We start from the raw sequence: 27265 nt of genomic DNA, 5'->3' as shown, positions 1-27265 counted from the left end.
GAGACAACGGAGAGAGTGCTTTTATTATGTGTGGTTTGGGTGAAGAAAATTTTGAGGGAGAGATGTTTGTGAGTTGCAGTGCTGAAATGATTTGTATGATGAGGCCATAACGAAACTCTGCAACCATTAAGGTTCTACGTTTTTCTTGGCAACAAGTCATCAAGGATTTGTTACGATATTTTAAGGTAGCACGTAATTTCTTTCACAAAGGAGATTAAGCATTCGTACCTACACTCAAGAATCATTGGAGCGAAGAATCTGGAGTTAAAAATCAATTCATAAATTGTAATACTTTTAATTTAAATTTAGGGTTAATAGCAAACACCCCTTAAAAAATTTGGCAAATTCAAAATTTGCGCGGACAAATATTTTATAAGTTCCTTAAAGAATAAAGATATTATCGAACAATTTTATAGAATTTATAAACTTTTGAATATCTTACAAAATATTTTTAAAAAATTATAAAATCAATCAAACAACTCCCAAATGTGAAATCAAATCAATTACAAATTAGGACAGAACAAAAATAGATAGCAAATTTGTTACAAAGGCCATTCGAGAATCTACAAAGTGTCTTTCTCTAGTGCTACGTGGTCCAGTGGTTTTTTTTTTTTAATGATTGGTGTTGATTACAATTAAAATTGCTTAAGGGCAAAGCAATTCCTACAAGAACGTGCACGAAATAATTATTTTGTTTTCTTTTACATTCTTTTATCTTTCTTTGTTTCTTTTATTTGTGGTTAAATGCATTTTTATCCTATAACTTCCATCATTTGGTATTTTCATTTTTTTACGGTAATATTTTGATTTTGTAATTTTTTATTTTCATAATTTCAATCGTTCCCCTCCCCCCAAATTTAGTCATTAATTTTTTCACTGGAATTCTTAATTTAATATGTGCAATATATAACTTTTCAGCCAATCTGATTGATAAAAATGCCTAAAATTATAAAATTAAATTGTACAAATCAATTCATGTAGGATTAAAATACCACTCCTAAATTATATGACTAAAATTATAATTTTTCATTAAACATAAGTCGTATTTTTTTTACCCAATAATTTTTCGTAATCATATTTTACTTGTAATTCTATGTATGTTCTAGGTTATAAGCATTTATATTTTAGATCGATCTTCTTAATGCAAAATGATGTACACGTATTTATTCCCAAACTATAGAATAATATGCAAAATCAGTCCCACATTTTTAAAAGTAGCCAATTTTTTAATCCCTTATATCACATAATAAAGGTCCCGACTATTGCTACAGAAATTAAATTCTGAAAATTATTTTATTTGACCGTAGTATATAATTTTGTTTTATAATATTTAGTCTATGGCGTGAATATGAAATACAAAATGAAAAATGCCAAAATAAAGGGTTGAAATTTGACGCATGCATAAACTCAAATCATAAATATGAACAGAATTTTTTTTTAAAAAAAAAAAAACCATAATGACCAATTCTAGTCCAGAAAACATTTAATCCAAAATATTAACAGTTAAAGTCAAAGTGATCATGTGAGGCAAAAAAAACTCCTGAATTTTCGTCTATGAGACTTGCATCCTTTGGATGCTCCCTTATGACTTGAGCTACTACTACTAGTCTTCCGACTTAGAAGAGTCGTGTTCTCATTCCATAACTCGTTCATCACTTGTCTCTTGGCATGATTCCTTCTCACCAACTCGGCCTGCTTACCCACAGTTTCCTCCAACAAACTCGGAAACTTAGTCACTTCATCCCAAACCTTATTGTCTGCGTGGGTTATCAAGCCAATACTGGACGTACCTGATTCAGAATCTGCAGTCGAAGAGTAGTCTTCAATGTAAGATTCAGAACGGCAGCGGTTGGGTGTCTGCTGATCAAGTGATGGACTGTTCGGAGGAGCCTTTACTTCAAAGGGTTGCATTTTTCTCAAGGGACTTGAGATAGATTCGTTGTTTGAGGTTTTGATTGAGGATTCAGATCTCAACTGATCATACTTATCAGCTAAGGACCGGTATGAACTGTGGAGATCTTGTATCATGTCGATGAGTTGAGGTTTCTTCCGGTAGTACATCTCGGCTCTCTTAGCAAAAGTCTCTCCGTCGTCCTCAATTAGTTCTAATATCGTCTTTATCTTGTCATCCAATTCTGCATCAACAATCGGAGATGTAGTGGTCTTTTCAAAATAGTGTAATTTGAAAAGAGTATTTGTAATTGTATCAAATCTTAAAAAATTGAATATAATTTAATTAGCTTTGAGTTTAATTTGCATATTCTATGGCTAAAATACTGAAAACCCTCCTCCTCATCGTATATTCACATTAATTTCATCGTAATACAAACAAATCCTAAAAAACCCTAACCAAAATTAATACTAGTCAATTTAGGGTTTTCATTTATTGATATATAATTATATATATGCAGTTAAACAAGAACCTGATAAAGTGGAGTGGAGCCAGTGGGAGGAAGAAGGACGTCGATGATGGCTATCCCACCACCACGAATAGGGAGAACACTCATCATCTCTGCTGCATCTGTTATTAATATTGCCTAATTCCATTGGAACAACTGAATTGATGACTGGCTTCAACTGGACGATGATGAAGACGATGGTGAGATCAGAATTAAAAAGGGTGAAGACACAAAAAGTAAAAGAGCATCTAAGCTTATATATATACACATATATATATAGATATATATGAGGATCAGTATTGTAGTTAGTCAAGGACTCTTATTCCTTTTAGTTTTCTATATACCAGCTTGTCTTTCTTCTTAACTGCTTATTCTCCTCTCATATTACAATCTCTTGTGTCCAATGTTGATGTTTAACACATTCATCGCAGACAAAATTAAAGAAAATTTTACAATATTAGTCAAGAATTCCCATGGATGTCTCACCTAGAAATTAAATGTGTTACTTGGAAAGAAAGAGGAAAGATTATATATTTTGTCTCGTAACTTAGAGTATAGATACTTTTAGTCCCATTACTGATGAAAATGTTATTTCCTGAATACTCCATTAATGCGAGGAAAATCTTATAACATTTTCCTATAAAATGGATTCTTTATAAATAAATCGTGTGAACGAACTTCGAAAAAAAATTATTTTTGACCTCATATGTTAGGTTAATTACATTTGTTATAATTTTCTCACTTTGTATCCATAAATTAAAAATTTTCTCAATATATACTAGTTCTTATGGGCATTTTTTTATTCCAATAATTAACGATAAATGTACAAAAATTGCCAATGACTTTGTCGATTATTGAAAAAAAATGCACATGAAGACTAAAATTGCGAAAATTTTCAATTTATGTGATGCAATATTAGAAAATCATAACAAATAAGAATTAAATTGAAAAACACCATAACATATAGGATTAAAAATGTGATTTTTTCATGAACTTTATTACAAAAAGACATAAAATGAAAGTACAAATTACAATGAACTCCTTTAAAGTTTGACATAATTCCAAATACCCCCTTATTATTTAAAATTTTACCAACACCCTCCTGATTGAAATGTCCATAACAACTAATCCATTTCGTTATTCTTCATTATACTTTCGTCTATTTTTAACGGTGAATCGACTAATATGTTCTTGTGGAATATGAAATAATTTTACTCTTTTTTTAAATATTTTTTATTGCCCTTACATTAATTAAAGCAATATTCCCAAGCTCAACTCGTAAAGGCAAGTTTGTTTGGTGTAAGTGCCACCTAGCTATGAGCTTAGTACCGTAGACACTTAATAAAATAGTCCACCTTCCGACCCATGCCAAACCAGGAAGATTTTTTATGTGGATGCCAACTAGACAACCTTCGGTTTTAGGCTTCGCTCAACCTACTACCTACTCTCTCCCCCCTCCCTCCCGGGTTAATTATTTAAATAATATTAAAAAAATAAATTATATAAATATAATTTATTTAAAGTATATAATATAAATATATCGATTCGCAGATAAAAATTATATTTTTTTTTTAAATTATCAAGTTGCGGATCGGATCCGCGACTTGGTGTCGTGGACCCGATCCGCGACTTCATGTCGTGGATCAACTTTTTTATTTTTTTATTTTATTTTTATAAATTAATTATATTCAATTAATTTTTTACAACATATTAAAATCTATCTAATTATAATATTAAAATTATATTAATTTTAAAAATATAATGAACCATATTTTTTTATACAATTCTAAAAAATATAATGAACTATACTAATAAGTTTGCGACAGCGTTGAAACCCTTCGATTGAAGCCCGATGCCAGATTCAGAATTTAGAAAAAAAAGCAAGTAATTTCTGTAATATTATAAATAAATAAATTATCTTATAAAAAAATAGCAATTTACTTTTATTAATTTTTTAAAATACAAATATTCATAAAGTAATTTATTTTACATTTAAAAAAGAAATTATCTCAGCCGTTGAAGGTTGATGTGTTAAATTCTGGGTCTTAATGTAATTTATATTGTTAATAAGAAAAATTATTTTTTGAGATAAAAAATAGTGATTGATCTCTCTGATTTTTTAAAATAAAGTAATTTATTTTTTAAATATAAAATAAATTACTTTATGAATTATTGTATTTTAAAAAGTAAATGAACATAAATTGTTAATTTTTTTTATAAGATAATAATTTATTCATTTATAATATCACAGGAATTATTTGTATTTTTCCCTAAATTTTGAATCTCGCTTCCGATTTCAATCGAAGGATTCCAACACTATCGCAAACTTATCAGTATAATTCATTGTATTTTTTTAGAATTATATAAAAAAAATATACACTATTACATTTGTATAGTTCATTGTATTTTTAAAATTAATATAATTTTAAAAAATAATTGAATAAATTAATTTATAAAAATAAAATTAAACGAAAAAAAAAAAGTTGATGCACGACAATTCAATTCACAATTCATGTCGTGGAATCCCCGAGTTCAGGTCCACGGCACCAAGTTGTGGATCCAATCTGCGACTTGGTAAGATTTTTTTTTTTAAAAAAATGATTCTTGTGATCCGTGACTCGATATATTTATATTATATTTTATATTTATATAATTTATTTTTTAATATTATTTAAATAATTAACCCCCTCCCTCCATTTCTTCATGTAGATGAGAAAAATGTAATTTTAATTCTATAATTTAGAGGTGATACTTTTTATCTTGCACGAATTGATTTTTGCAATATAATTTTAATATTTGGCAATTTTAATTTTTTTTGGGCATTTAATCAAAAAATTGCATGTGACTTGTACATGATATAATTTAATTGTAAATTTAGTCCTGTAACTTTGGGAGAGTTGTCATTTTTTATCATGCACAAATTTATTTATAGGACCAAAATTACAATTTAATTAGATTATATATAAGTTACATGTAATTTTCTAACTAAATTAGTTTGAAAATTAATATAATTATAAAAAATTTAATATTATAGAATTAAATTACAAAAATAAATTTATATCAAATAAAAAATACCACATTTTTAAAGTACAAAACTAAATTGCAATTTCCCTTCCACATAGACTTAGCAACGACAACATGTAGTAGGTAGCAATAATGAACATTTTAGCGCAGGTCTCTTTTGACGCAACTCCTAAGGCTATGTTTACTTTCCTATTTAGCTTTTGGCATGGATGGGGGTCAGGGTTAGGGTCCGGGCTTAAAAATTATTTGTGTAGGATTTATTTGATTGGAGCGAAAAATGAATATATAAGAGAAATATAAGTAAAAATGAATGCATAAAAAATTATTTTACAGTACCAATAAATTATAGAATTAAAATGTCAAACGACATAATAATCTGCGACCTATATAGACTATTGAATTATGGCAAACTCATGATTTCAAGAGAAAACTGTAATTTTGTCCTGAAATTGTGAAATTAAAAAAATGTGAAGAACCAATTTACAAGTTTAACAAATATAGGATTAAAATGCGAAATGGTCATAATTAATAAAGTAGGATTAAGACTTAAATTACTGTACTACCTATGTGGACTATTGAAATTATGGCAAACTGGGGACCCTTTGTTATTCAATGTCTTCATCTCAATTTGACATATTCCTGTGCCTATATATTTATGCATGAAACTGTAAGTTATAACATCCACAGGAAGAAGTAAAATTGAAAGAAAAAGAAAGAAACAAACAGATTATGGGTTATCTTTGTTGCAACTCAGTGTTCATATGCTTTTTTGTGCTTCTTCTAACTGGAACAATTTCATCTCAGCAACCTAGGTGTCCGTTCAACTATATATACCACTTGGGCGATGGCGTTGCGGACAATGGCAACGCTATTCGGACATTACCTTTCGGTCCTGGCCTCCCCGCTGCACGTTTGCCTTATGGTGAAACTTATCCTGGTCGGCCAACCGGCCGTTGGTCCGATGGTCGTCTGATCATAGATTTTGCAGGTAATAAACTTTGTTTTCTTATGTACTCATATTTCTTTTCTTTTCACTTGTAATTATTTTTTCTCCATTACATTGAGCTCCCTTAAGGTTCGATATAATCGCAAATACCCCATTTGATATTCCTTGATAAAAACTTTTGTCCAACAATTGATTTCTTCTATTAGCTTTTGTTAGGACTGCTTTCAAATTTTGGATTGAATTATTCAAAATGTCCTTTCAGAACCTGAATTATAATCTGATATATTTTAATTTTTTTTTTAATTATAATAATGTCCGCCTGACACTCGATTTCTACATTCTTTATGTACAATAACGTTCGTCTAATATTAGATTGTTTTATTTCGATACTCTAAAATATTTCATCATATATTGGTTGCAGCCACAGTATTAGGTCTCACACGGCTTAAGCCATATTTGGATACCAACACTTCTTCAAACGACGGTGTCATCTTTGCCGTGGCCGGAAGCCCAGTTCTTGACAGGTTCTTTTATTTGAACAAGGGAGTTACAATTCCGAACTATGCTGCTCCTCTTAACCTGCAACATAATTGGTTCAGAAGATACCTTATGAATTTCGTCTGTTCGACACCAACAGGTTTATCATTATACATAAAATAATAATCAAATAAACCTAATAGTTACATGATGGAAAAACTGTAATTTTAGTCCTATAAGTACAGAGGCTGTCAATTTTAGTCCTCTACAAATCTATTTTCTGCAATGTTATGTTGTAATTTTAAAAAAATTTTACATTGAAGACAAAAATGATTGGAATTTGCTAAATTGATAAGAAAAGTGTACATGACCAACTTCATTGAGTGCATTTTTTTTTTTTTTAACTATTTTAGCAAATTCTTACCATTTTGTCTTTAATGTACAAAATTTCTAAAATTATCAAATATTTTCATACAGGACTAAGATCGACACCCCTATACTTACATGACTAAATTAAATTGCAATTTTTCCGTTAAACAACGAGCCTAAGCATTTGTAAAATTTTGTGTATTTATTACAGAATGTGCTGGTAGGCTGGGAGACTCTCTTTTGTTGTTTGGAGACATTGAAGGCAATGATATCCACTACCCTTTGCTCCAAGGAAAATCTATTCAAGATATCCAAACTAATTACGTACCATTCGTCACTCAAACCACCATCAATACTACAAGAGTAAGTCACACTAAATTCCGTTCAATTAATTAACAATTCCATTCAATTAATTACCAATTTGCAATTTTTTATCATCAATTATTTTCGAAAAGGTTTTATTTTATGTCCCATAAGTTAGTTCATTTACAATTTTGTCTATTATTTTTCAACTTTCACCACATCACATCCCATAACTCCGAAAATTTTGCAATTTCAGTTCCAATTGCAATTTACTTCTGTTAAATTTTTAATGAAAACATGAGAAACGCCTATTATGATGGAGCTGGTGCCATCCGTACACGTGATCTTTACGTTGAAAATTTAACGGAATTAAGAGTGGGAACTAAAATTGCAAAAATACTAACTTGTGGGGATGTAACATACGACTTTTTCTCATGATTTTTAAAATAGAATTCTATATAACTGGTTCATTCCAATTGCCAGGAGTTGATCAGGGCAGGGGCGAAACGAGTAATAGTTCCGGGAAACGTTCCCCTTGGATGTTACCCTTACATTCTAAGTGAGTTTCCAAGCAATGATCCGACAGCGTACGATGATCTTGGGTGTTTGAAGAGTGTGAACAATCTTGTTTTGTTCAAAAACAATCATCTTCGGACATCTTTGGACTCCCTCAAACTAGAATTCCCTAATGTCACCATCCTCTTCGCCGATTACTTCACCACTGTTAAAACAGTTCTTCGGACTTCACTTCCTAGTGAGTGCTTCTTCTTCTTCTTCTTCTTGTTTTTAAGTAACATACTAGCTATTCTGGAATGCATACAATCAGAAAAATATCCTTGTGATAAAAAAAATTATAATTTAATTTATTTTTTAATTTTTTTATGGACTAAGTTGATAAACTTTTTCTAATTTTTTAAATTTTTCATCCATTCCATTCGATTTTTTATAAATTTTTTATTTTAAAAAAAAATAAAAAATACAGTAAGGGCAAAGTTGACGATGTCATACCTCTATTCAAGGGTAACATAATTTCATCAAACATCAGGGGATCTTTATAATTTTTCAAACAACAACGCGGTATTCGTAATTATGCCAAATCTTATGGGAGGTCATTGTAATTTTTCCTGATATTTAATTTCTTTTGAGTTATCTTTTAATTTAAAGCTGAACAATCTAAAAGGGATATATATTTGCAATGCAGGCAATAAAATAATACTTCCTTTTAGTCTTCAAAGTATGGAGGTGGCAATTTTAGTCCTGTAATTGTAAAAATTTTGTACATGAAAGATTAAAATTATTAGAATTTGTTAAAAATGATAGGAAAAGTGCACGTGGCATGCACTTGACCAACTTAATTATGTGCACTTTTTGGTCATTTTAAAAAAACTATAATTTTAGTTCCAAATCTCAATTTCATTAAATTTATGACGGATACAATGTTGTTTGGGACTAAAATTATAAATTTTTTGGAGTTATGAAATGCAATATGACGAGTTAAAAAATAATGGGATAAAATTACAAAAAATTAACATGTGATTCTTGTAGGTTTTGTTAACAATACATTATTGAAGACTTGTTGCGGAATCGGAGGTACTTATAATTACAACAGAAGACGGTTTTGTGGATCCTTGGGGGTGCCGGTTTGCTCTGATCCAAGTAAATATATACATTGGGATGGAATACATTTGACCCAAGAGACCAACTCTCGGATCTCACAGATTCTTGTTCAGCAACTCCTTCCAGCTCTCAGTTGCTCCTAATTCCACATTAATTATTTATATTTGAGTATGATTAAAAGGTTATTAAAATAAAATCATAAAGATTTACCACATATGTAAAATAAAAATCCCATTTCATATGGTGTGACAATAATGTATAATGGAATGCTTATGAACGATAGCATATATTCATGATCAATACATGCATTTTATTTTCTTTTGAGTTTGAATGATTAATTACCACAATCTAAAAGTAGAAAATTATGGTAAATACTAATTAGTTATAGCTATGTAATGACAGCTGTCGTTTCTACAATCGAAGTTAAAATATTAACTAAAATTAAAAACTACATCAAATGTTCTAGCCATAGGTAAAATCATGACAAATATTAGCCATGGTTAATATTTCAGCATCCGTATTGATTTTGTTTCATTGTGAGTGTGTCAATATTGATTTATCATGATTTTTAAATTGTAGTGATTTATAGTGTAAAAAAAAATCATATTGTTTTTATAGTGTAAGTTGGTTTCTTCGTCTCATGTTTTAGGGTCAATATACTTTTCGTCCTATTAATTAAAAGATTCCCATTAATAGTCCCATAAATTGCAAAAAATCATACTTTTAGTCTTTTCGTCAAATTCTGTAAGCATTTTGATCAAAAATATACGTGCTAGGCACGTGGCCTTAATCCATGTGCTTAATACGTATCTTTTCAATTTGACAAAATGACTAAAGTGATAGTTTTTATAACTTATGAGATCATTGATAAGAATATACTCGTGATATTGATATGATTTTCAGCAGTCTGCAGTATCGAGTAAAACACTTCTATAACAAATAAGAAAAAGGTACGGGATAGGGGTCGTCTCGACGAAGCCCCCTCTTGGGTGTGCAGTAACCAAACTGAATGCCATGAAGCAATAACAAGTAAGAAACCAATGTGACAAGAGTCATTATAAATCTCACAAACTCACAGCTCTTTCCTATCCTCATCAGAACATCTAAGACACCTCTATTCCACCGGATCATAGGCTTTATATCTAATTTGAGAACTAAATAACCATCCTTACCATGAATCATGTTTTTTATATGATGGTTAATAGCAAATGCCACTAGTATATTATCTGTAATTAATCAACCTAAAATAAAAGCATATTGAGATGGAAAAATTGCATGATTAAGGATATGATTGAGTCAATTAGTAACACATAATGCGCATAGTGACATTGTAAAGACTAATGGGGCGAAATTGAGCTACAATTTTCGTTTCCTTGCACTTAAGTATAAGTACAGTGTGTGAAATTGAGCTAGTGTAACAAAGATTTCTCATTAAGGATACAAAGCACACATCCCCGTCAACAAGATTCCAAAATTTTTCAAAAAAGTATAGAGGGCATACTGTCCGGATCTGGTGATTTTTGGAATAAAATTTTATTGCTTAATAACATAATTTCACTAGACAAGTATTATGAACGAATTCATTTTGTTCGTATTAGGTTGAGTTTGGGCCGATGACTGCAACTTTCAAAAGCTTATTTTAATTTTGTTTTCATTTTTAGCATTTTCAAGTGAATTTTGGACGAAAAAATGAAAATATGTCTGACTTGATATGTTTTTCATATGTAAAGATGTGATTAAATGAAAATTATTTGGATTATGATGTTTTTTGATAGTTTCTTTTTTTTTTTATTTGTACAAAAGAAAGTAATATTTTACGATTATGTGTGTAAAAACGTAACACATGAAATTTTAAAGTTTATTGTTCATTCTTCACAAAAAATGTCCAACTGAACAATTTGAAATAGTACGAAAATAAAAAATGGACATATGGAAATAAAACCAAAGGAAGACTGACAACTTGTACCGTTATCTGGAATTATTTTTGGTCGATCTTCGTATCGAAAGTATTTGATAATTTCAAATATAATCATTTTTAGGATTGCACAAAACAATAATCTGCGCTATGTACAAGTTAAAATTTGGAGCTCCTACAAAAATTTTAGTTCTATAAAATTAATTAAATGATAATATATTTCTTTATAATATTAATTATCCAAATCCAAAAATTACGCTAAATTCACCCTTATATATATATATATATATATAAATATATACATATGTGTGTGTGTGTGTTGAAAGTATAAGGGTAGGCCCATGGAAGAAGCCCAATCCAAATGTAGTCGCAACCCCATTAACAATCCCTATACCCGCTCCCACCACATCCCCTCTCCGCTTCTCCTTATCTCACGCTCACTGAATTATACTTACTCCACACTCTCTCCCTCTCTCTCTCTCTCACTCACTCTCTCACACCACACACACTAACACATGGCAACAGAGCATCAGCCGCCGGACTCCCAAATCTCCACCATCCCACCACCCACCGCCACTACCACCGCCCCCACTCCGGACCCACCCCCCCTCGACCACCCCGCACCCACCACCACCGCCGCCACTAACCCCCCTAAACGACAGCGCCGCCCCAGCGTCCGCCTCGGGGAGATCGGAGGCGACCCACCGTATGAAGCTCACCAGCGAAGGCCCAACAAAACGTGGCGCTTTCACAAAGACCCGTCTTTTGCTGCTAAAACCTCCAAAACACGCCCCCTGACCAACCTTGTCAACGGAGGAGGCGGAGGCGGGGGCGGAGGCGACTCCAATTTCCAAGATTCCGTTGAGCTCTCTGAGAATTATGTGGATTTCACTCACCGGAAGCCGAAAATCAAGAAGCCCACAAAAAGGGCTCGCACCAATTGGAATAAATTTGACTCGACCGCCGTTAATAATGGAGGTGGCGGTGGAGGAGCAGGATTAATTGAGAGCACAAATTTTTCACCGGAAGAAAATGAGAATAATAATGAAGTTTTCCGGGAGTTCGACGCTGACGGTTCTGAGAGCCCTTTGCTAAAAGAGCAGCGAAGCCCAATTAATTCTGTAGAGAACATGGGTTTACAGTTTTGGGATCAACAGAGAAGGGCAAGTCGAGCCCGGGCTTCCGAAAGCAATGGAGTGCATCATAATGAGGTTAATTCGCCGGAGAAGCATAATGAAGGGAATGTCGGGGTGAGAGAGTGGTTAATTGGATTGGGGTTGGTGAGATACGCCCCCGTCTTCGAGATACATGAGGTGGACGATGAAGTTTTACCAATGCTAACGTTGGAGGACCTTAAGGACATGGGAATCAATGCAGTTGGTTCGCGGAGGAAAATGTATTCGGCCATTCTCAAGCTGCGGAAAGGGTTTTCGTGAGTTGTTATGTGTTGTATGAGTTGGTTTAGTAGTTTGCCCTTTTGTCTCCTCAGCTTAGCAACTTAAGTAATAATGATATAATTTTGTTGTGGTAACTTAGTTTTGCAATTTGCGCTTCTTTATTTTGGCTTTGATGCTGTCTTAGTTGTTGTGAAATATAACTGTTAATGTACAAAAGATGGGAAACAAAGAAATAGACTTGGTTAGAGTATAAATCCTTGAGGCATTTAAATTAAGTTTTTGATATTATGGAAGCTAATGAGTTAATAAAAGTTGCAACTTCTAGTCTTTTTTTATTAAACTGTGTATAAATATATTGTAGCTTGCTTGTACATTCTGATACTAATTATGAATGCTTTTCTTATCTTGATTGATGATTTTAGGTCTCAAGTTACTTCTCCTCAACTTTAATGCCCCTTCATTCTGAAATAGATGTTCAGCTGCTACTCTTGACCAGCCCCTGTGACCATTTTCTCCAATGCAATATCTGATATTCAGTCAATTAACTTCTGAAACTATTCGAAGCTTTTGATAGTTTGATAGTTTGATAGTATCAAAGTATCGGTGTAAACCATCAATTGAAAGGGTAGATGATTTGACTTTCTACTGTAGCCGAACTGGAGGTTCATAAGTTAGCAAAGCGAGACTTATAAAATAAAATTTTAACTTGAATATAGTCACTGCTGTACTGTTTGATTTCTACTGTAACGTGGGTTAAGTGAGTTAGGATTTTTATTACTCTATTTAATAAATTACTTTTAGCTTCTATGCTGTGATACTCAATCAAACTGTGTGTACAGTTGTTGTTATCCAACTTAATTCATTGTGCGGGCCTGTCATAGTTTGCTTCAACTGATAAATCATTAGTTTTGTGCATTTTATATTTCAAGAAGTTTGCTTAGTGATGTGAGTTAGGATTAGATCCTATTATTTCTCTTAAATATTTTGCTCAGTATATCATATGGCTGACAAATGCTGTAGAATCTGAAAAATACTTGTTGAAGTGCAAATTGGTTGATAAGAATTTGATGTTGAGAGTCATGGTTAGAGTTGCCAATTGCTTTGAGTTTGAAGGTCACAATTGTTTGAGCTTTCTTTCAAACTTCTCGATGTGGAACCTGCCATATGGTTATACATAATGTAATTGTTGCAGAAATCAAATGATTTAGGCAGTGATATGTACATATCTGTGGTTAAAACATCGTTCCAGATAAATGCCCTAAGTCATGAATGATAAGGATAAAATTTTATCAAAGTTCTTTTCTTATTAATTATTTATATGAAGATACGACATTAATGAAATGCATCCAAAAATATAAACTTTGATTTCAGTTATTATTGCATTTGGTACTTCATTTTGCTTAGGCGAGTGGGATTAGTTCAGACTCGGTAAAGTTCTGAATCTTCTGATGCTGGAAGAAAATTTCTATAGGAGCTGAAGCTTATTATGTTGTATTTAACCCAACCCAAACTTCTTATGGTGATATACATTGGTGACTTTATAACACAGCCAAGTGAGAAATGATATCTTTTGTCTTTACTATAGAAGTAGAACATATGATGAAATTCATGTCCTAGTTTACGCTTGTCTGTGAGGGCAAAAGATTCTCTACACCTTATGGCACTGGAGCGCTTCTCTGGAACATGCTTCTGAATGTTAAGTTGCATTTATTATTGATATCGTCTTTGGTGGTTGCGAGGAGTGGTGAAAGATAGATTGGATGGTGTGAAATTAATGGCATGACAAAACACAAAGCAGGGGAAGAGGCAGGGAAAGAAAACTGATTTGAGTATTTATGACATGTTAGATGGAAACTTTCTATCCTTTATTCTATTCTCTTCTTTATATAGACAGTGCTAGTGAATCTACAGCTTCAAGGTATGAACTCTGACAACAATAGATTGTGGGGATACATCTACATCACCTCAGATGTTGTAACTGTTGCTGGTCCTGGCTAAACAATCTGTATATAAACCTGTGTATGCCAATTTTTTGGCAAAATCATACAAAGAGACCTTCATTCTCTCATGTATATCTTTTTGATACCTTGTGTTTCTTGTCTGTGATCCTTTGTTGACATAGCCTATATTAAGTCTAAGCAGCAGTTAATTGTGGAGTTTGATGGCCTTCTGTTACTAGAGTTGGTTGAGAAACACGTATAGTTTTGAGAATGCCAACTGAACACTCATCAAGGACTAAACTACTTTGTGATTCTGTTGTTTATTCCTATGTTCTGCAATTGATATTCAGCTTCATAAGAACATTCTCTTTATTATCATATTGGGTGCCTTTTCAGGGAAAAATTTGTAATCTCCGAGATTAGCAGATGTTACCTCTATAAACAAATGTTCTATTAGAAGAATCTAATAGTTGTTTCTATTTAGTGGAACTGTGAAGCTACCATATAAAAGACTAGTTAGTTGTATATTTCATATTCAATTTAGATTTTTAAGGTCTTTGCCTGATTAATACATTAAAGATCCCATTTACTCGTACATGCTATTTTAAGCGATGAACAATGCGTTTTCAGTATAATACCTAATATTTTAGACCACTTCCTGCTTGTGGTAAATGTTGAAGAGACTAAAGGAAAAAGGGGGTGTGGTCCTAAAAGCACTTGTGGAGCAACGAGTTGTTCCTTTTGTCTCCCCTTCCTTGTTAATAGATTCCTCGAAAAGCAGTCAGTTTCATTATTTGAGGGAAAAAATGGAATGAGAAGGATTTGAGGAAAAAATTACATTTCACTTATTCACTTAGTAAACAAATGTAGAAGGATGGAAACTGAACGTTTCATTTTCATTTAGTCTGATAAAGTTTTTACCTTATTGATTCTAAACTATCCAAGAAAAGCTTTTCCTTCTTACTTTTGCCTGGCAGATGAAACTAGTGATTGGAAATAGCTTTTCATGATTACAGGTTGAATAATCTTTTGCTTCGTTTACTCCACTGGTCCGCTATATTTCTTTTCCTAAGTTGCTTGCTGATGATCAGCTCAACATTTCTGGAATCAAGTAGGTTTATTCAGATTTAGGTGCATCAAATAAGTGCGTTCATGAAAAATAGCATTGTTACGTAGTCTTGCACTAGTTGCTATCTTTCACTTCCGAGCCCCCTTCTCATTTAAATGTACCCACACACATTATAACGTAGAGGCAGATTTATCTGCATGCATGTCGATTGTGCCCAGCGATGAATTATTTTGTTTTCTTTACCCAAGTTTGCGTTCATGTATTCCCTCTGACGAGGAGGTCTTTGTATGTCCTGCATACATCTATTTGCCTAGTTACTTGTAATCTGAGTTCATTCTGTACAGGTTTAGGAACTTAGTATTCAAATGTCGATTTATTAACATAATTTTCAAACACTTCTAACTTGCTCTTCATATCAAACTTCAAATGTATCTGTTCTCTGTATCTTGTGAGACCTACAATGTCCTACTAGTTGGATTAATAATACCTGCATGGTGTTAAATTTCAATGTAATTTTTTACATGAATAGAAGGTACTTGGGCGAGATTGACAAGACGGTCTTTGCACGTTTTTATAGCAGGTGAGACCATTTACTCCCAAGTGTTTATGCATTGTTCTTGAACCCCATCTCCACCCAGAAAAATTATTCAGGGGCATTTCTATTGTTTGTCCAAAAACTGCTTGTCGTCGGTGGTCCCACTGCATATAAGAGGCAAGACTTGCTATGATCATTTAACGATTGTTTGATCAACCAGCCTGCCCGATGGTGTTTGGGCTGTTGTGAGCTTCTCAAGGTGTCAGGGTACGATGGGGTTTCTGAAGAGAAACCTGTCAGCGTTAACAAAAACTCAGTGTCACCCCCTCACTCGATGCCACCACTGTGGTTTCTACCTACAAGATTGTGAATAAGTGGATTGTGTGCTGTTCTAACGGTTCACGACCCATTTACGGTCCAAGAGGGGCGTGCATACCCACATGAATTGTGAATTGGACTATATATATTCATGTGAATTGTGAATCGTTAGATCGAACCATCTACTACCCATTTATGATTTAGGAGGATTCGGCAACTTATTCGATAACCCCCACGAGTTTTGAATCGTTGCACCAATCCTGGTGGCACTAATATGTGCTAATCTAACAGTACACGACCCCACCCGTTTAATTCTTCTTCTTTTTTCTGGAGAAACAAAAACTTGCAAGTTGCAACATCGAGACATAAGATTGGCAACGACCTACATCACATTGATAACACGTGATTTATATTATTTACACTAAATACGCGCAAGTTCTTTCGAAATTTGACATAATTATAAATATTTTCTTGTTGATTGAAGAATTAATACTCTTTAATCTTAACAGTCAGTCAACAACACATTTTCATCAAATATTAGTGCATATTGATAATTTCATAAATAACAAGAGAATATTAATAATTATAACGAATTTTGAAAAACTAATTGTATTTTGGCTTATTATTTTCACACTCGACGCATATAAAACTCGCACTCTCACCTGCATGTTGCATGCAACAAAAGAAACTAGGGACAAAAAAAATGAGAACTAGCAAAAATTATAAAAAGATATAGTGATGAATTAAATAATCAGAAAAAAAAAATCTAAGCAATTGGGTAATTAAAAAGATTGAATAAAAGTACAGGCCATATGCTTCCCAATACCTTTTACATTTATGGGGTTCAGTTCTTCAAACTACTCTTCATGATTAGAGAAATTTAACTAATTCACATAAGTATTGGAGCAAAAATTAAAAATAAAAAAATAATTAAAAAAACAAAAGCACGAAATAAAAACGACACAGATGGAATTTTTTCATAAATTAAAAATTAAGTGAAGAAATTAAAAAAAAAGGTTAAATTATGGTGGGGGTAGGGAGGAAAATATATTAATTAGAAGCATTAATTCTACCATAGTGAAGCACCATAATGTGATGGGTAGTGGAGGAATTGGGAAGCAAAGTGATGAAATCCCTTGGATTATTACTCCATATGTTATCTCTTACATGCTGCAATGTCAAGAAAGGTAGAAGCCTTTGCCCTTTGCATCTTATCTCAATCTGAAAAAAAAAAATACATATATATACATCCACATTAATCAATTAATTAACTAGCAGTAGGTGTATATATATAATTGATAAAAAATAATTAAATTTAATCATATGTTGTTCTAATTTTAGTCGAGGTGTCAAGTCACATTTGATCAACAATCACATATATAGATTACAATTAGATACATTGATATGAAAATTTAAATTTTGATCATAATTAATCAATATTTGTCATATATAATCATAATTGTGACCAGATTATTTAGTAAACCATAGTTCTCGACCATGGTCAGAGCATTTTATCATGGTTTAAGCCACAACTAAAATTTTGGTCTCATCTGTTGAAACAACGACTAAATAGCTTTTGCGTAGATGTAGTTATAGTGATTACAGATCATAATTTTTTTATTTTTAACCATTGTAATCAGCCAAAATAAAAATGCATATTTTTTATGGCGAAAAACTTTCAAATAAATAAAAATGCATAATGAAAAATAATGAATTAATTTAATTATTCATGTAAACCTTAAAAAAAAAAAACTCCTTCCCAATTATATAAATAAATATATATATATATTAGGATGAAAAAAAGTTTTAATTAATATGATGAATGAAGTCATGCTTTGTCACATATATTCTCATCACTTATACCCCCACACATATATTTTATATATAATAAAATGTTAACATCTCCTTTACAAGAAAAAAAGAAAAAAGGGATTTGTTTCTCTATCTTAAAAGTAAACCCTTTTTTGCATTCTTCTCACTTTTCTTCCACGCACGTATTCATAAAGCAATAAACACACACACAGATATATATATATATATATATATATATATATACATATAATATTTATTTAGAGATGAATCCTATCGCCATTCAAAACCTACCCACGATACACAACTTCTCTACACTTTAATCATTTCAAAAGGGACCCATTCAAACTTTGCTCCTAAGCCTAAATCATTATACTTTAGACTTCATTTTTATTTGATGTTGCAATACCATCTTTATGTATTATTGTTGTTCTTATTATATTATCTCAAATATTTTATTTTATATTCCGTACTATAGATGCATACATTAAAAAAATTTAGCATTTAACTATGATTAATAATAAATAGCTGAATAAATAGTTTACGACCGTTGTTGGCCGTAATTTTTGCTAATGTGACTAAGACATTTATTATGAGTGAAATCATGACAAAAATAATTTTCATAGTGGACATCTAACCTTTGCAACAGTTAATAATAATTATTTACTATGATTTTAGTTCATAGCCAATAAAATTGTAACAATAGTAAATTTTCGTTTGTAATATTCAAGTTAGAAAAAAAATATTTTTCAAGAAAATATATTTAGCTACGTATCACATATATATATATATATGTTCATCCTTATGAGTATAATTCTATACATATATATATACGTATATGTATGTATGTACATGCAGCTCCGTATATTATGTAAACACATTTGATGTTCATCTTGAGTATAATTCTACTTTTTTTTCGAAAAAAATTAATAATTAATTAAAGTCTTAGATAAGAAAAACAAGAATTTTATAGAAATAAAAAAGTTGACGGATGCAGAAAGCCCGGCGAGCAATCGGCACTTTTCCATTGGTTTCGTCCTATTTTAATTGTAATAGTTTACCTAACTTGTATATAGTATGTGTACAATATTGCCATACATACACTCATCTTACATGCAAGTCTCCTTCACGTTGCTTTCTTGTCTCAAGAACCCCTACGTGTATTATTCTATACATACATACATACATACATATATATATACAGGTATATATGTATGTACGCACATCGTATTTAAAAATAGAGAAAAGGGGATTTGGACTTGCCAATTCATCCTTGTCAATTCTTTATAAAGGAAAGGGTTGTCTGTGATCATTTAAAATAAATGCTTATCAGTTTAATAATTTTAAATTACTTAAATTAAATTGATTTGAGTAAAAAAACTATAAATAATTCCTTAACTACCAATTTTTACAGTAAAAAACTATAAATAATTCCTACTAGTTAACTTACAATTTTTTTTAGCAACTTATTAATTCTCACCGGATATATATATATATATATGTGTGTGTATATTCGATTTCCTTGATGAATTTTAATTATCGTGTATCATCCATCTCTAAGTAATAAATAAATATGGATGATGTGGTGATACCAATCCTTATCATCACGCTTTCTTGTTTGTTTCTTGTCAACAACACGAAATGATTCTGCTATGCATTACCTATCATGCATTGCTTTCCTCCAACGTAAAACATACATTCTCATCTCTCTCATCTCTCTCTCTCTCTCTCTCTCTCTCTCTCTCTATATATATATATATATATATACACACATCAATCTGTCTCTATCTCTGTCTAATAAATCATATCATATGTATAAAGTATTAGTCGTCTTCATGACTACTATGCTCATTATCATTATTATATCTTCCATTTATTTTATATTTTCCAAACATATATAGACCCCGTAAATATAAAATAATTAAATAAAATACACAAGTGCTGATACGCGAGACATATATATATATATCATATATTAAAAAATCAAAGTCATATATATAACATCAAATATATATCTCACATCTTAAATATTATTTTTAAAAGAATAAAAGCCATATATATATATATATATATATACGTAGAGGTAATTAAAATAATTGAAGGGTGATGATCATGAATATTAGAAAAGGAAGTGAAGTGCAGCACTTAAGACATTCGATGGCTCTTTTTTTAAGCACAATATTTGTAGGGGAAGGAAAAGACAATTAAGGGCCTACATTAGCTTAGTTGAAACCATCGACAGCATGACGATCGAAATCACACAATATTTATTTCTTTTTCACCTCCACGTCTTATTATTATTTTTCAAATATTTATGGGCTTTAATTCATTTATTTTTTATTTTTATTATTTCAGATAATTTACAATTTTGAGTCGATTATTTATAACCCTCAATTTGAATATCTAATTATGAATGATTTTTCTTTTTTTTTACGGGGAGGGTTGGAATTTGAAAGTCAATGCATGTAATGAAAGTATAGAAAAGATGAAACAGGGGTTTTAATTTCTGGAGGATTGATGATTGCCCCATGGGGACTGATGATCATCAATGCTTGTCACGTATTGTGATGATCAGTAAATAATCAATCATTATATATATGGTATGAAAACTAACAAAGATATTAAGCCATAAAAAAAAAAAAAAAGTCGTTTGATCTCATCATACCAAATCATCCCAAGATTTCTTTCTTTTTCATCTTTTCAATCATAGTTGATTTCTGTGTGTGTGTGTTCTTGAGAGAGAGAGAGAGAGAGAGAGAGAGAGAGAGAGAGAGAGAGAGAGATTAATCTTGATAATAATTAATAATCTTGATTTACATGCAGAATATTCCAAAATGTGGTGTATTATTATTTATATATATCCCAACCCACTTATAATCTCAATGATTGGCCACTAAGTTGCATGCCATTCCCATGTCTTAAATTATAAAAGTGATGACAGACTTCCCCTAAAATGGATATTATTTCTTCTTTTCCATACTCACACACACATATATATAATTGCTTAAGTCAGCTATCACATGTATATATATGCTATACATTCCCCTATATATATATATATCAATTAATTTAATTTTAATTATGAGTATTAATTACACACAATTTAATTTAATTTTATAATCACATTGACTTAATTGATGAGGAACAAAATTAATTAATGCATGAGAATGAATGTTGAGTGTCATATATTCCAAATTACGTTGAATAATTCTATAACAGAAATGTCAAACATCGTCGTATTTAATTAAATATTTCAATCTCTGTACGTAATGTATTTAAGAGAGGCACGTATAACAGTGTTTGTCATTTTAAAATTATGGTCGGAGAATTTTAGAGTTGGTATGCAGCTGTTCTAATATGTTTTCTTAATCTCATTCCCTTACTTTAAGATGGGAAATTATGATGATTTGTTTTTAAGGAATTGGAGAGTTATATGCATCCTAATCATAGCAAGGGTTGACCGAGCTAGTTAATTAATTCATAATTAGCTAAAATATTTATTCGGATTAAGTCTGTTCGGATTTAAATCAATTAATTACAAAAACAATGTAATACAATATTTGATATGTAATTGGTGTACAGTTAAAAGAAAAATGACCAATCACATAATAAATATGAGTAATACTAACCTGATCTGGATAACAATTTTTCTTGATAATTAAGTAATTGGAATGCTTTAGCTATACTATGTTAGGATTGGACCATTTGAAATCTCAATCTCTCATTTATCGATAAACTAAATTAGTTGGAAATTTCAAATTGGCTCTTCACTTAGTATGGGAGATAAAAATTCAAGCTGGGGCTGTCGATTGACTAAATTAAATTTTATTATTTCAAAATCAAATATAATTGAATAGCTTATAATATATATAGTGTTAATTTTAAAACATATATACATAAAAAAATCAAGTTTATTTTTAAAAAGATAGTATATATACAAAGCTTACCCTATATAAATGCATGTTTGCACACAAAAACCCACTCATTACACAAAAAATCCTCAGTCAGAAACCATGAAAACTTTAAAGAACCTCCTTCTACATTTTGCATATATATATATATATATATACATGCACGAAACCATTAATTCTAAATAATAACATGTATAAATTTGTTTGTACATAGATAATCATTGTCGATTTATGCATGAGTTAAAACTTCCAATCTTCGAAAGACACGTACTACTATTTTTCTTTAACTTTTGTATTTTTATTTAGATAACTTTTTTTAGATTATACTCCACGTATTTTTAATATATCAGACAGCTGCTACTAAGAATATGAACAACCTAGTTAAAACATTAAAAATTACATCTGAAGACTATACATAAATAATAAAATATACAATTAATATGTTCTCAACAAAATATATACTACATATTTTTTCATAATTATTATATTTATAAACGGAAATCGAATAATATAAATATATATATAAGTATGTAATATATATTAATATCTTCTGCTATGTGTTAGAGCTTCCTTAATAATGCAGCCAAAAAAAAAATAAAAAAAGCTGAAAGTCTCATGCTATTATAAGCATAATTAGTAACTAATATATATAAACCTCTGACTTTTTTTTCTTTTATGGGAGGTGAAGGCCAAATAATTATATTTTTAACTACAGTTCCTCATCAATTAATTTCATCGCTTAATTAAGCTCTTCCTTTCACCACAAAATCGTAAGACTATGAGGACGTTAATTAATCGTAATCGACTCCCACTCTTTATACTATACTCATATATGTACAACTATACTTTAATTTTCATAATAAACATGTATAAATAACCTCATACGTATCTGATTTAAATATATATATATATATATATATATATAAGGTGGCACGTAGTTTTCTTCTACGTTTCGTCACTTCAACCCTAAACCTTAAATCCTTTCCTTGGGCTGATAACTAACTGCAGACTTCGTCGTTAAGGGGAATATTAACAATTGACTAACTCAAATCAGATAAAAACCCTTATGATAAATTGAAGGGATTGAGCTAATTAATGGAATCACAAGAAAGAGACCTAATTAGATGTCTACCTAGAAAAATATACATCGTACCTACTTATGATGTTATAATCTTATAATGCCTGTGTTCTCTCTTTTATAATACTTAGAACATAAATGCCTTATGGTTCTGCTGTTCACATCATGTTCCTCACACCAACCCCATTTCTCCAAAAATGGGATTCATTTATACATAGTTCAAATATATTTGCTTTATTTATGTTAAGACAACATCGTTTTGCACAAACACAAAGCAAGTATTGAATATTAACTCATTATGATCTAGCATTTCAAATCGCATAAAAAAATGAGATAAAATGGGATGCGTTTTCGTACCTCTGATTCGTTTTCCAGCCTAAGCTTGTTAACCAAGTACTTTATAACCAGTCGTATTGTCATCCTCCCGTCCCTAAATATTTTTTTTAAATTTAAAAAAAAAAAAAAAAGGGGACAAGGAAAATTTGGAGATCATGTTAGACTAAATGCTTACCTAGTTTGATGGCAAGAAAACAAGGAAAACTAAAATATGATGTTTTTTTGAATGAAATTGTTCAAATGAAGTAATTTTTGTGAAAATTGAGAAAGAAGAAAGTGATTAAATTACTTGATTCTCAAGTAGCTCTTGGATATCTGCGGCAAAAATGGTTCTTTTTCTCTGCAACCCAAAAACGAAATCGAACCCGTTACACATGATTATGTCGTCAGAAAATTAAGCTCCCAGGGTAGGGACAGAAAACCCGAAAAAGAAAGAAAAAGAGTAATCAAGTGCTCCATTTTACCAAATTAAAATCCAAGAACGTATAAAATGGTTACTTGTTTTTTTTTTTTTTTGGTAATTTTGATGATATATTCATATATCAATCTATGCTAATATTACTTACTGATTTTGTGATGCTTGGAGCATGAACCATACGCCGGAATGCGGCCTCCTAGGAGGTTGAACGACTCTGAAATCCACGCCGGGTGGCCCCACGGGCGCCATATCCACCCCAGCATAGAGTTGAAACGGCCGTGCGAAATAAGAGGCCGATGGGGCCGCCGCCATTAGAGGAGACGGAGATGAAAACGAGGATGAAGACGAAGACGAAGACGCTGCTGCGGCTATACTAATCGGGATAGGCCTAAATGCCCAGTTAATTTCTTGATGTGGGGGGAAGTAATGGGAACTACTACTCCCTTGATGATGTTGTTGTTGCAAGAAGTATGATGGACTAAACCCTGCGAAATTCATTACTGGCCTCGGGGCTCGAAATTCGGGCATAGGGCCTAATGGCCTTATCATTTGCGAATGACTACTACTAGTAGGCATGAGTTCAAGCTCCACCAGACTTGACCCGTTGTCATTTTTCAGTGACGTTTGATCGCTCATGAGATCTTGCTTTAATTCGTGGCCGCCACCACCGATGCTCAGCTGTAGCCACCCGACGTCCTTCTCGTCCTCCGCTGCACCGATATCCGCCACATCCTTGGAGCTCGACTCCCTACCAACTGAGCTATAGCCCTTAGTGCTTGTGATGCATATTTTATCATGTCTATAATTTCTTGTCAAGATGAATATTCTATGATCCAACATCCTCAATTTTTGAGTGGTATTGCTTAGATTATTATTGCTTATAAGGACCCCCCCCCCCCGTAAACCCGCCGGTTCTCAGCCGAAAACATGGTCATCTCGAGCACCCCGGAAAGCCCAGAACCCCGAGCAGATGAGATTTGATGTTGTTGATCTCAGGGCGAGCCATGAATAGAAAGAAATGGGGTTTTCAGCAGGTTCTTGAGATCTGTTGATGCCATGAACATGTCTTACATGGTACTAGGGAATCAAGAACAACAACAAGGATATAGATACCCATTGACCAGATAAGTATATATGTAGTGGTATTAATAATTTATGGTGGAGAAAATCAGTGGAAAAATATGGGTAGAGAATGAACCTTACAAATCTCACTTTCCATTAATTCTCTTTGTTTGGAAGCTTGTGGGGGGTAGGGGGTGGGAGTAGGGGTAAGGGGGTGGGGGGGTAATGAAATAGTTGCAGCCCAGGGGGTGGTAGATAGATGGTGGTCAGTCAGTTACATGTTATTATTTTATATTTTATGTACATAAATAAATAATGATAATAATAATAATAATAATGTCATGAGAATACTATATACATATTTGGGAAATGTTGATTTAATTTGAATTTGACCGAATTAGGAAAATATGTAATTATATGACGAGTAAAATATATTTATTATGAAATCAATGACGAACGTAACTTTCTATTATAGTTAATTATTATGATCAAAAGTAAGAAATTATAACAAATACTAATTAACTAATTACTACGATTGCAATACAACTATCAGTCGTTGTTTCTACAAACTCAAAGTCAAAACATTAGCCGTATGTAAAAACTATGGCAGATGTGGATTAATGGTGTTGAAAACTTGAGTTTTATGGTATTGTTTTTATTTGACCGTGTTAGATAGTATTAATTTGCTATGATTTAAATTGTAGTCATTTACCTCATGAAATATAATCCAATTTTTGATAGCGTGAATAATTAAAAAGAGTAAATAAGTAATTACACGATAAATACAGTATTGTATGAAACAACAATTATTATATATGTATGATGATTGAATTTGACTGAATTTGAATATTTCTTTTCTTTTATATACATATGTGTTTAATTTGTATTAACCATATGTGTATAATTAAATATGTGTTAGCTAGATGGGCCAAAAGTAATATGTATATATAGAGAGAGAGTTTGGTTTTATTACATTTTCTTTCTTGACTTTATTAAATTATAAGACAGATCACATGTACGTTCCCAAGATGTTTTGTAATGAAGGGTTTACAACTTTAGAGCATATATATGTTGCAAGAACCGAAATTACAATAGACATACTCCCTTTTTGAGATATCACAAAAAGGTCCTTTTTAGCTTCTTTTAGAGGCATTGGATGCTAGGAATTAGGAATTCCTCCTCTCTTTTACCTTTTCTCTGCAAATGTTCTAAGCTTTAAGGCTGCAATAAATTTGTCGTCATTTATAACTATAGCTTATTACTAATTGCATGTACGTCCTACCTTTTTTGAAACCCTCAATCCCCATTAAACATATTAATATATATATAATTAAATCAAGGGAACACGAAATCCAAAATTGTGAATATATATATGTGTTTGGTTTTACGACGAGTTTGATTCTGATTAAAATTAAAATTAATTATGCTCAATAACATATATACTTAAAAAATTACTCAGTCTTTTGTTAGACATTCTAAATTAAAAATTTTAAAATAAAGAAAAGAAAAGACCGAAAGACGAGACTCCCACCTTTCTATTTTCTTGATTTAATGAATATTTATCATAATTTCACATAATTAAAATTATAAATAATAGTTTGAACTTAATTATAAAAAAAATAATAGTTAATAGTAATTGCGCAGCATAATCTTCATATGGGATGAAATAAAAAGTAGATGCCAAGTCAATGGCATGACATAATTACATTGTCACTCATTTCCACGCCTACTCTCCCTCAAATTGGGCTATCTGTCCACCATCTACAAGAATCTCTCCTTTTCTTAATTTTCCCCTACTAGTATTTCAAGAGCATTTGGATAAATTTATTTAAATATTTTATAAATTTTTAGCTATATTTTTATATACAATATTTTGAGAGTTTATAGGGTACTAAAATTATTTTACTGAAATAAAAAATAACTTAGTGTTAAAATTTCCATTTTTAAATTATTAAATAATAACAGTTCTAATCTTGTCACAATAGTTTTCAAGTACGTAGTCATATTTATACAAATTATTCCGTCCTTACTTATTAATAGTGATAAAGTTTTGCATAATATGTGCTTGATATTATTAAATTTAGAATAAATTATATACGCATCCTCCGAGGTCAAGTCTAATTACTTAAATATTTTTTATTTTGATAAAATTATAAATATGTCTCTGAAACTGTATTAGTGTGATATATTTCAGGAGGATATTTGTGTAAAATTTCGTATAATGTTAATTACAATTACCATCTCAAGGTCGTACTTATTATTTTAAAAAGGGCATGGGGTGTTTGTATAATTAGATATAACCACATGAGAGTCAACATAATTTACCCTTAAATTTATTGAAA

General features: G+C 31.3%; 4 protein-coding genes across 4 annotated transcripts; 2 read left to right on the top strand and 2 right to left on the bottom strand.

Moving 5' to 3' along the window:
* On the bottom strand, positions 1444 to 2652 carry LOC105168688 (protein NETWORKED 3C-like). Its single transcript, XM_011088820.2, has 2 exons — positions 2424 to 2652; positions 1444 to 2135 (listed from the first exon to the last, which is right to left on the bottom strand). The coding sequence occupies exons 1-2, from the start codon at positions 2545 to 2547 to the stop codon at positions 1519 to 1521; spliced, it is 741 nt and encodes a 246-aa protein (XP_011087122.1). The 5' UTR covers positions 2548 to 2652; the 3' UTR covers positions 1444 to 1518.
* Positions 6117 to 9399, top strand: LOC105168687 (acetylajmalan esterase-like). Its single transcript, XM_020696360.1, has 5 exons — positions 6117 to 6411; positions 6791 to 7006; positions 7427 to 7578; positions 8002 to 8272; positions 9064 to 9399. The coding sequence occupies exons 1-5, from the start codon at positions 6153 to 6155 to the stop codon at positions 9276 to 9278; spliced, it is 1113 nt and encodes a 370-aa protein (XP_020552019.1). The 5' UTR covers positions 6117 to 6152; the 3' UTR covers positions 9279 to 9399.
* On the top strand, positions 11478 to 12740 carry LOC105168471 (ankyrin repeat and SAM domain-containing protein 6-like). The gene has a single exon (XM_020696507.1). The coding sequence runs from the start codon at positions 11566 to 11568 to the stop codon at positions 12484 to 12486; it is 921 nt and encodes a 306-aa protein (XP_020552166.1). The 5' UTR covers positions 11478 to 11565; the 3' UTR covers positions 12487 to 12740.
* Positions 17294 to 24701, bottom strand: LOC105168470. Its single transcript, XM_011088565.2, has 4 exons — positions 24010 to 24701; positions 23733 to 23783; positions 23465 to 23537; positions 17294 to 17530 (listed from the first exon to the last, which is right to left on the bottom strand). Exons 1-4 carry the CDS (start codon positions 24699 to 24701, stop codon positions 17360 to 17362), a joined length of 987 nt encoding a protein of 328 aa, XP_011086867.2. The 3' UTR covers positions 17294 to 17359.

This window comes from Sesamum indicum, linkage group LG8, assembly GCF_000512975.1.
Source record: "Sesamum indicum cultivar Zhongzhi No. 13 linkage group LG8, S_indicum_v1.0, whole genome shotgun sequence".
NCBI lineage: Eukaryota > Viridiplantae > Streptophyta > Magnoliopsida > Lamiales > Pedaliaceae > Sesamum > Sesamum indicum.
This window is presented reverse-complemented; position numbering and strand designations above follow the sequence as displayed.

What these genes read in the sequence shown, in the direction of transcription:
- LOC105168688 (XM_011088820.2), bottom strand. Translation starts at nt 2,547, where the DNA reads ATGGAATTAGGCAATATTAATAACAGATGCAGCAGAGATGATGAGTGT. An exon ending in GCTCCACTCCACTTTATCAG is followed by an intron (nt 2,136 to 2,423) that starts GTTCTTGTTTAA and finishes TTGTTGATGCAG; the next exon opens with AATTGGATGACAAGATAAAG.
- LOC105168687 (XM_020696360.1), top strand. Translation starts at nt 6,153, where the DNA reads ATGGGTTATCTTTGTTGCAACTCAGTGTTCATATGCTTTTTTGTGCTT. An exon ending in CGTCTGTTCGACACCAACAG is followed by an intron (nt 7,007 to 7,426) that starts GTTTATCATTAT and finishes TATTTATTACAG; the next exon opens with AATGTGCTGGTAGGCTGGGA. An exon ending in CCACCATCAATACTACAAGA is followed by an intron (nt 7,579 to 8,001) that starts GTAAGTCACACT and finishes TCCAATTGCCAG; the next exon opens with GAGTTGATCAGGGCAGGGGC.
- LOC105168471 (XM_020696507.1), top strand. Translation starts at nt 11,566, where the DNA reads ATGGCAACAGAGCATCAGCCGCCGGACTCCCAAATCTCCACCATCCCA.
- LOC105168470 (XM_011088565.2), bottom strand. Translation starts at nt 24,701, where the DNA reads ATGTTGGATCATAGAATATTCATCTTGACAAGAAATTATAGACATGAT. An exon ending in CTCCAAGCATCACAAAATCA is followed by an intron (nt 23,784 to 24,009) that starts GTAAGTAATATT and finishes TTTGGGTTGCAG; the next exon opens with AGAAAAAGAACCATTTTTGC. An exon ending in AAGAGCTACTTGAGAATCAA is followed by an intron (nt 23,538 to 23,732) that starts GTAATTTAATCA and finishes AAAAATATTTAG; the next exon opens with GGACGGGAGGATGACAATAC.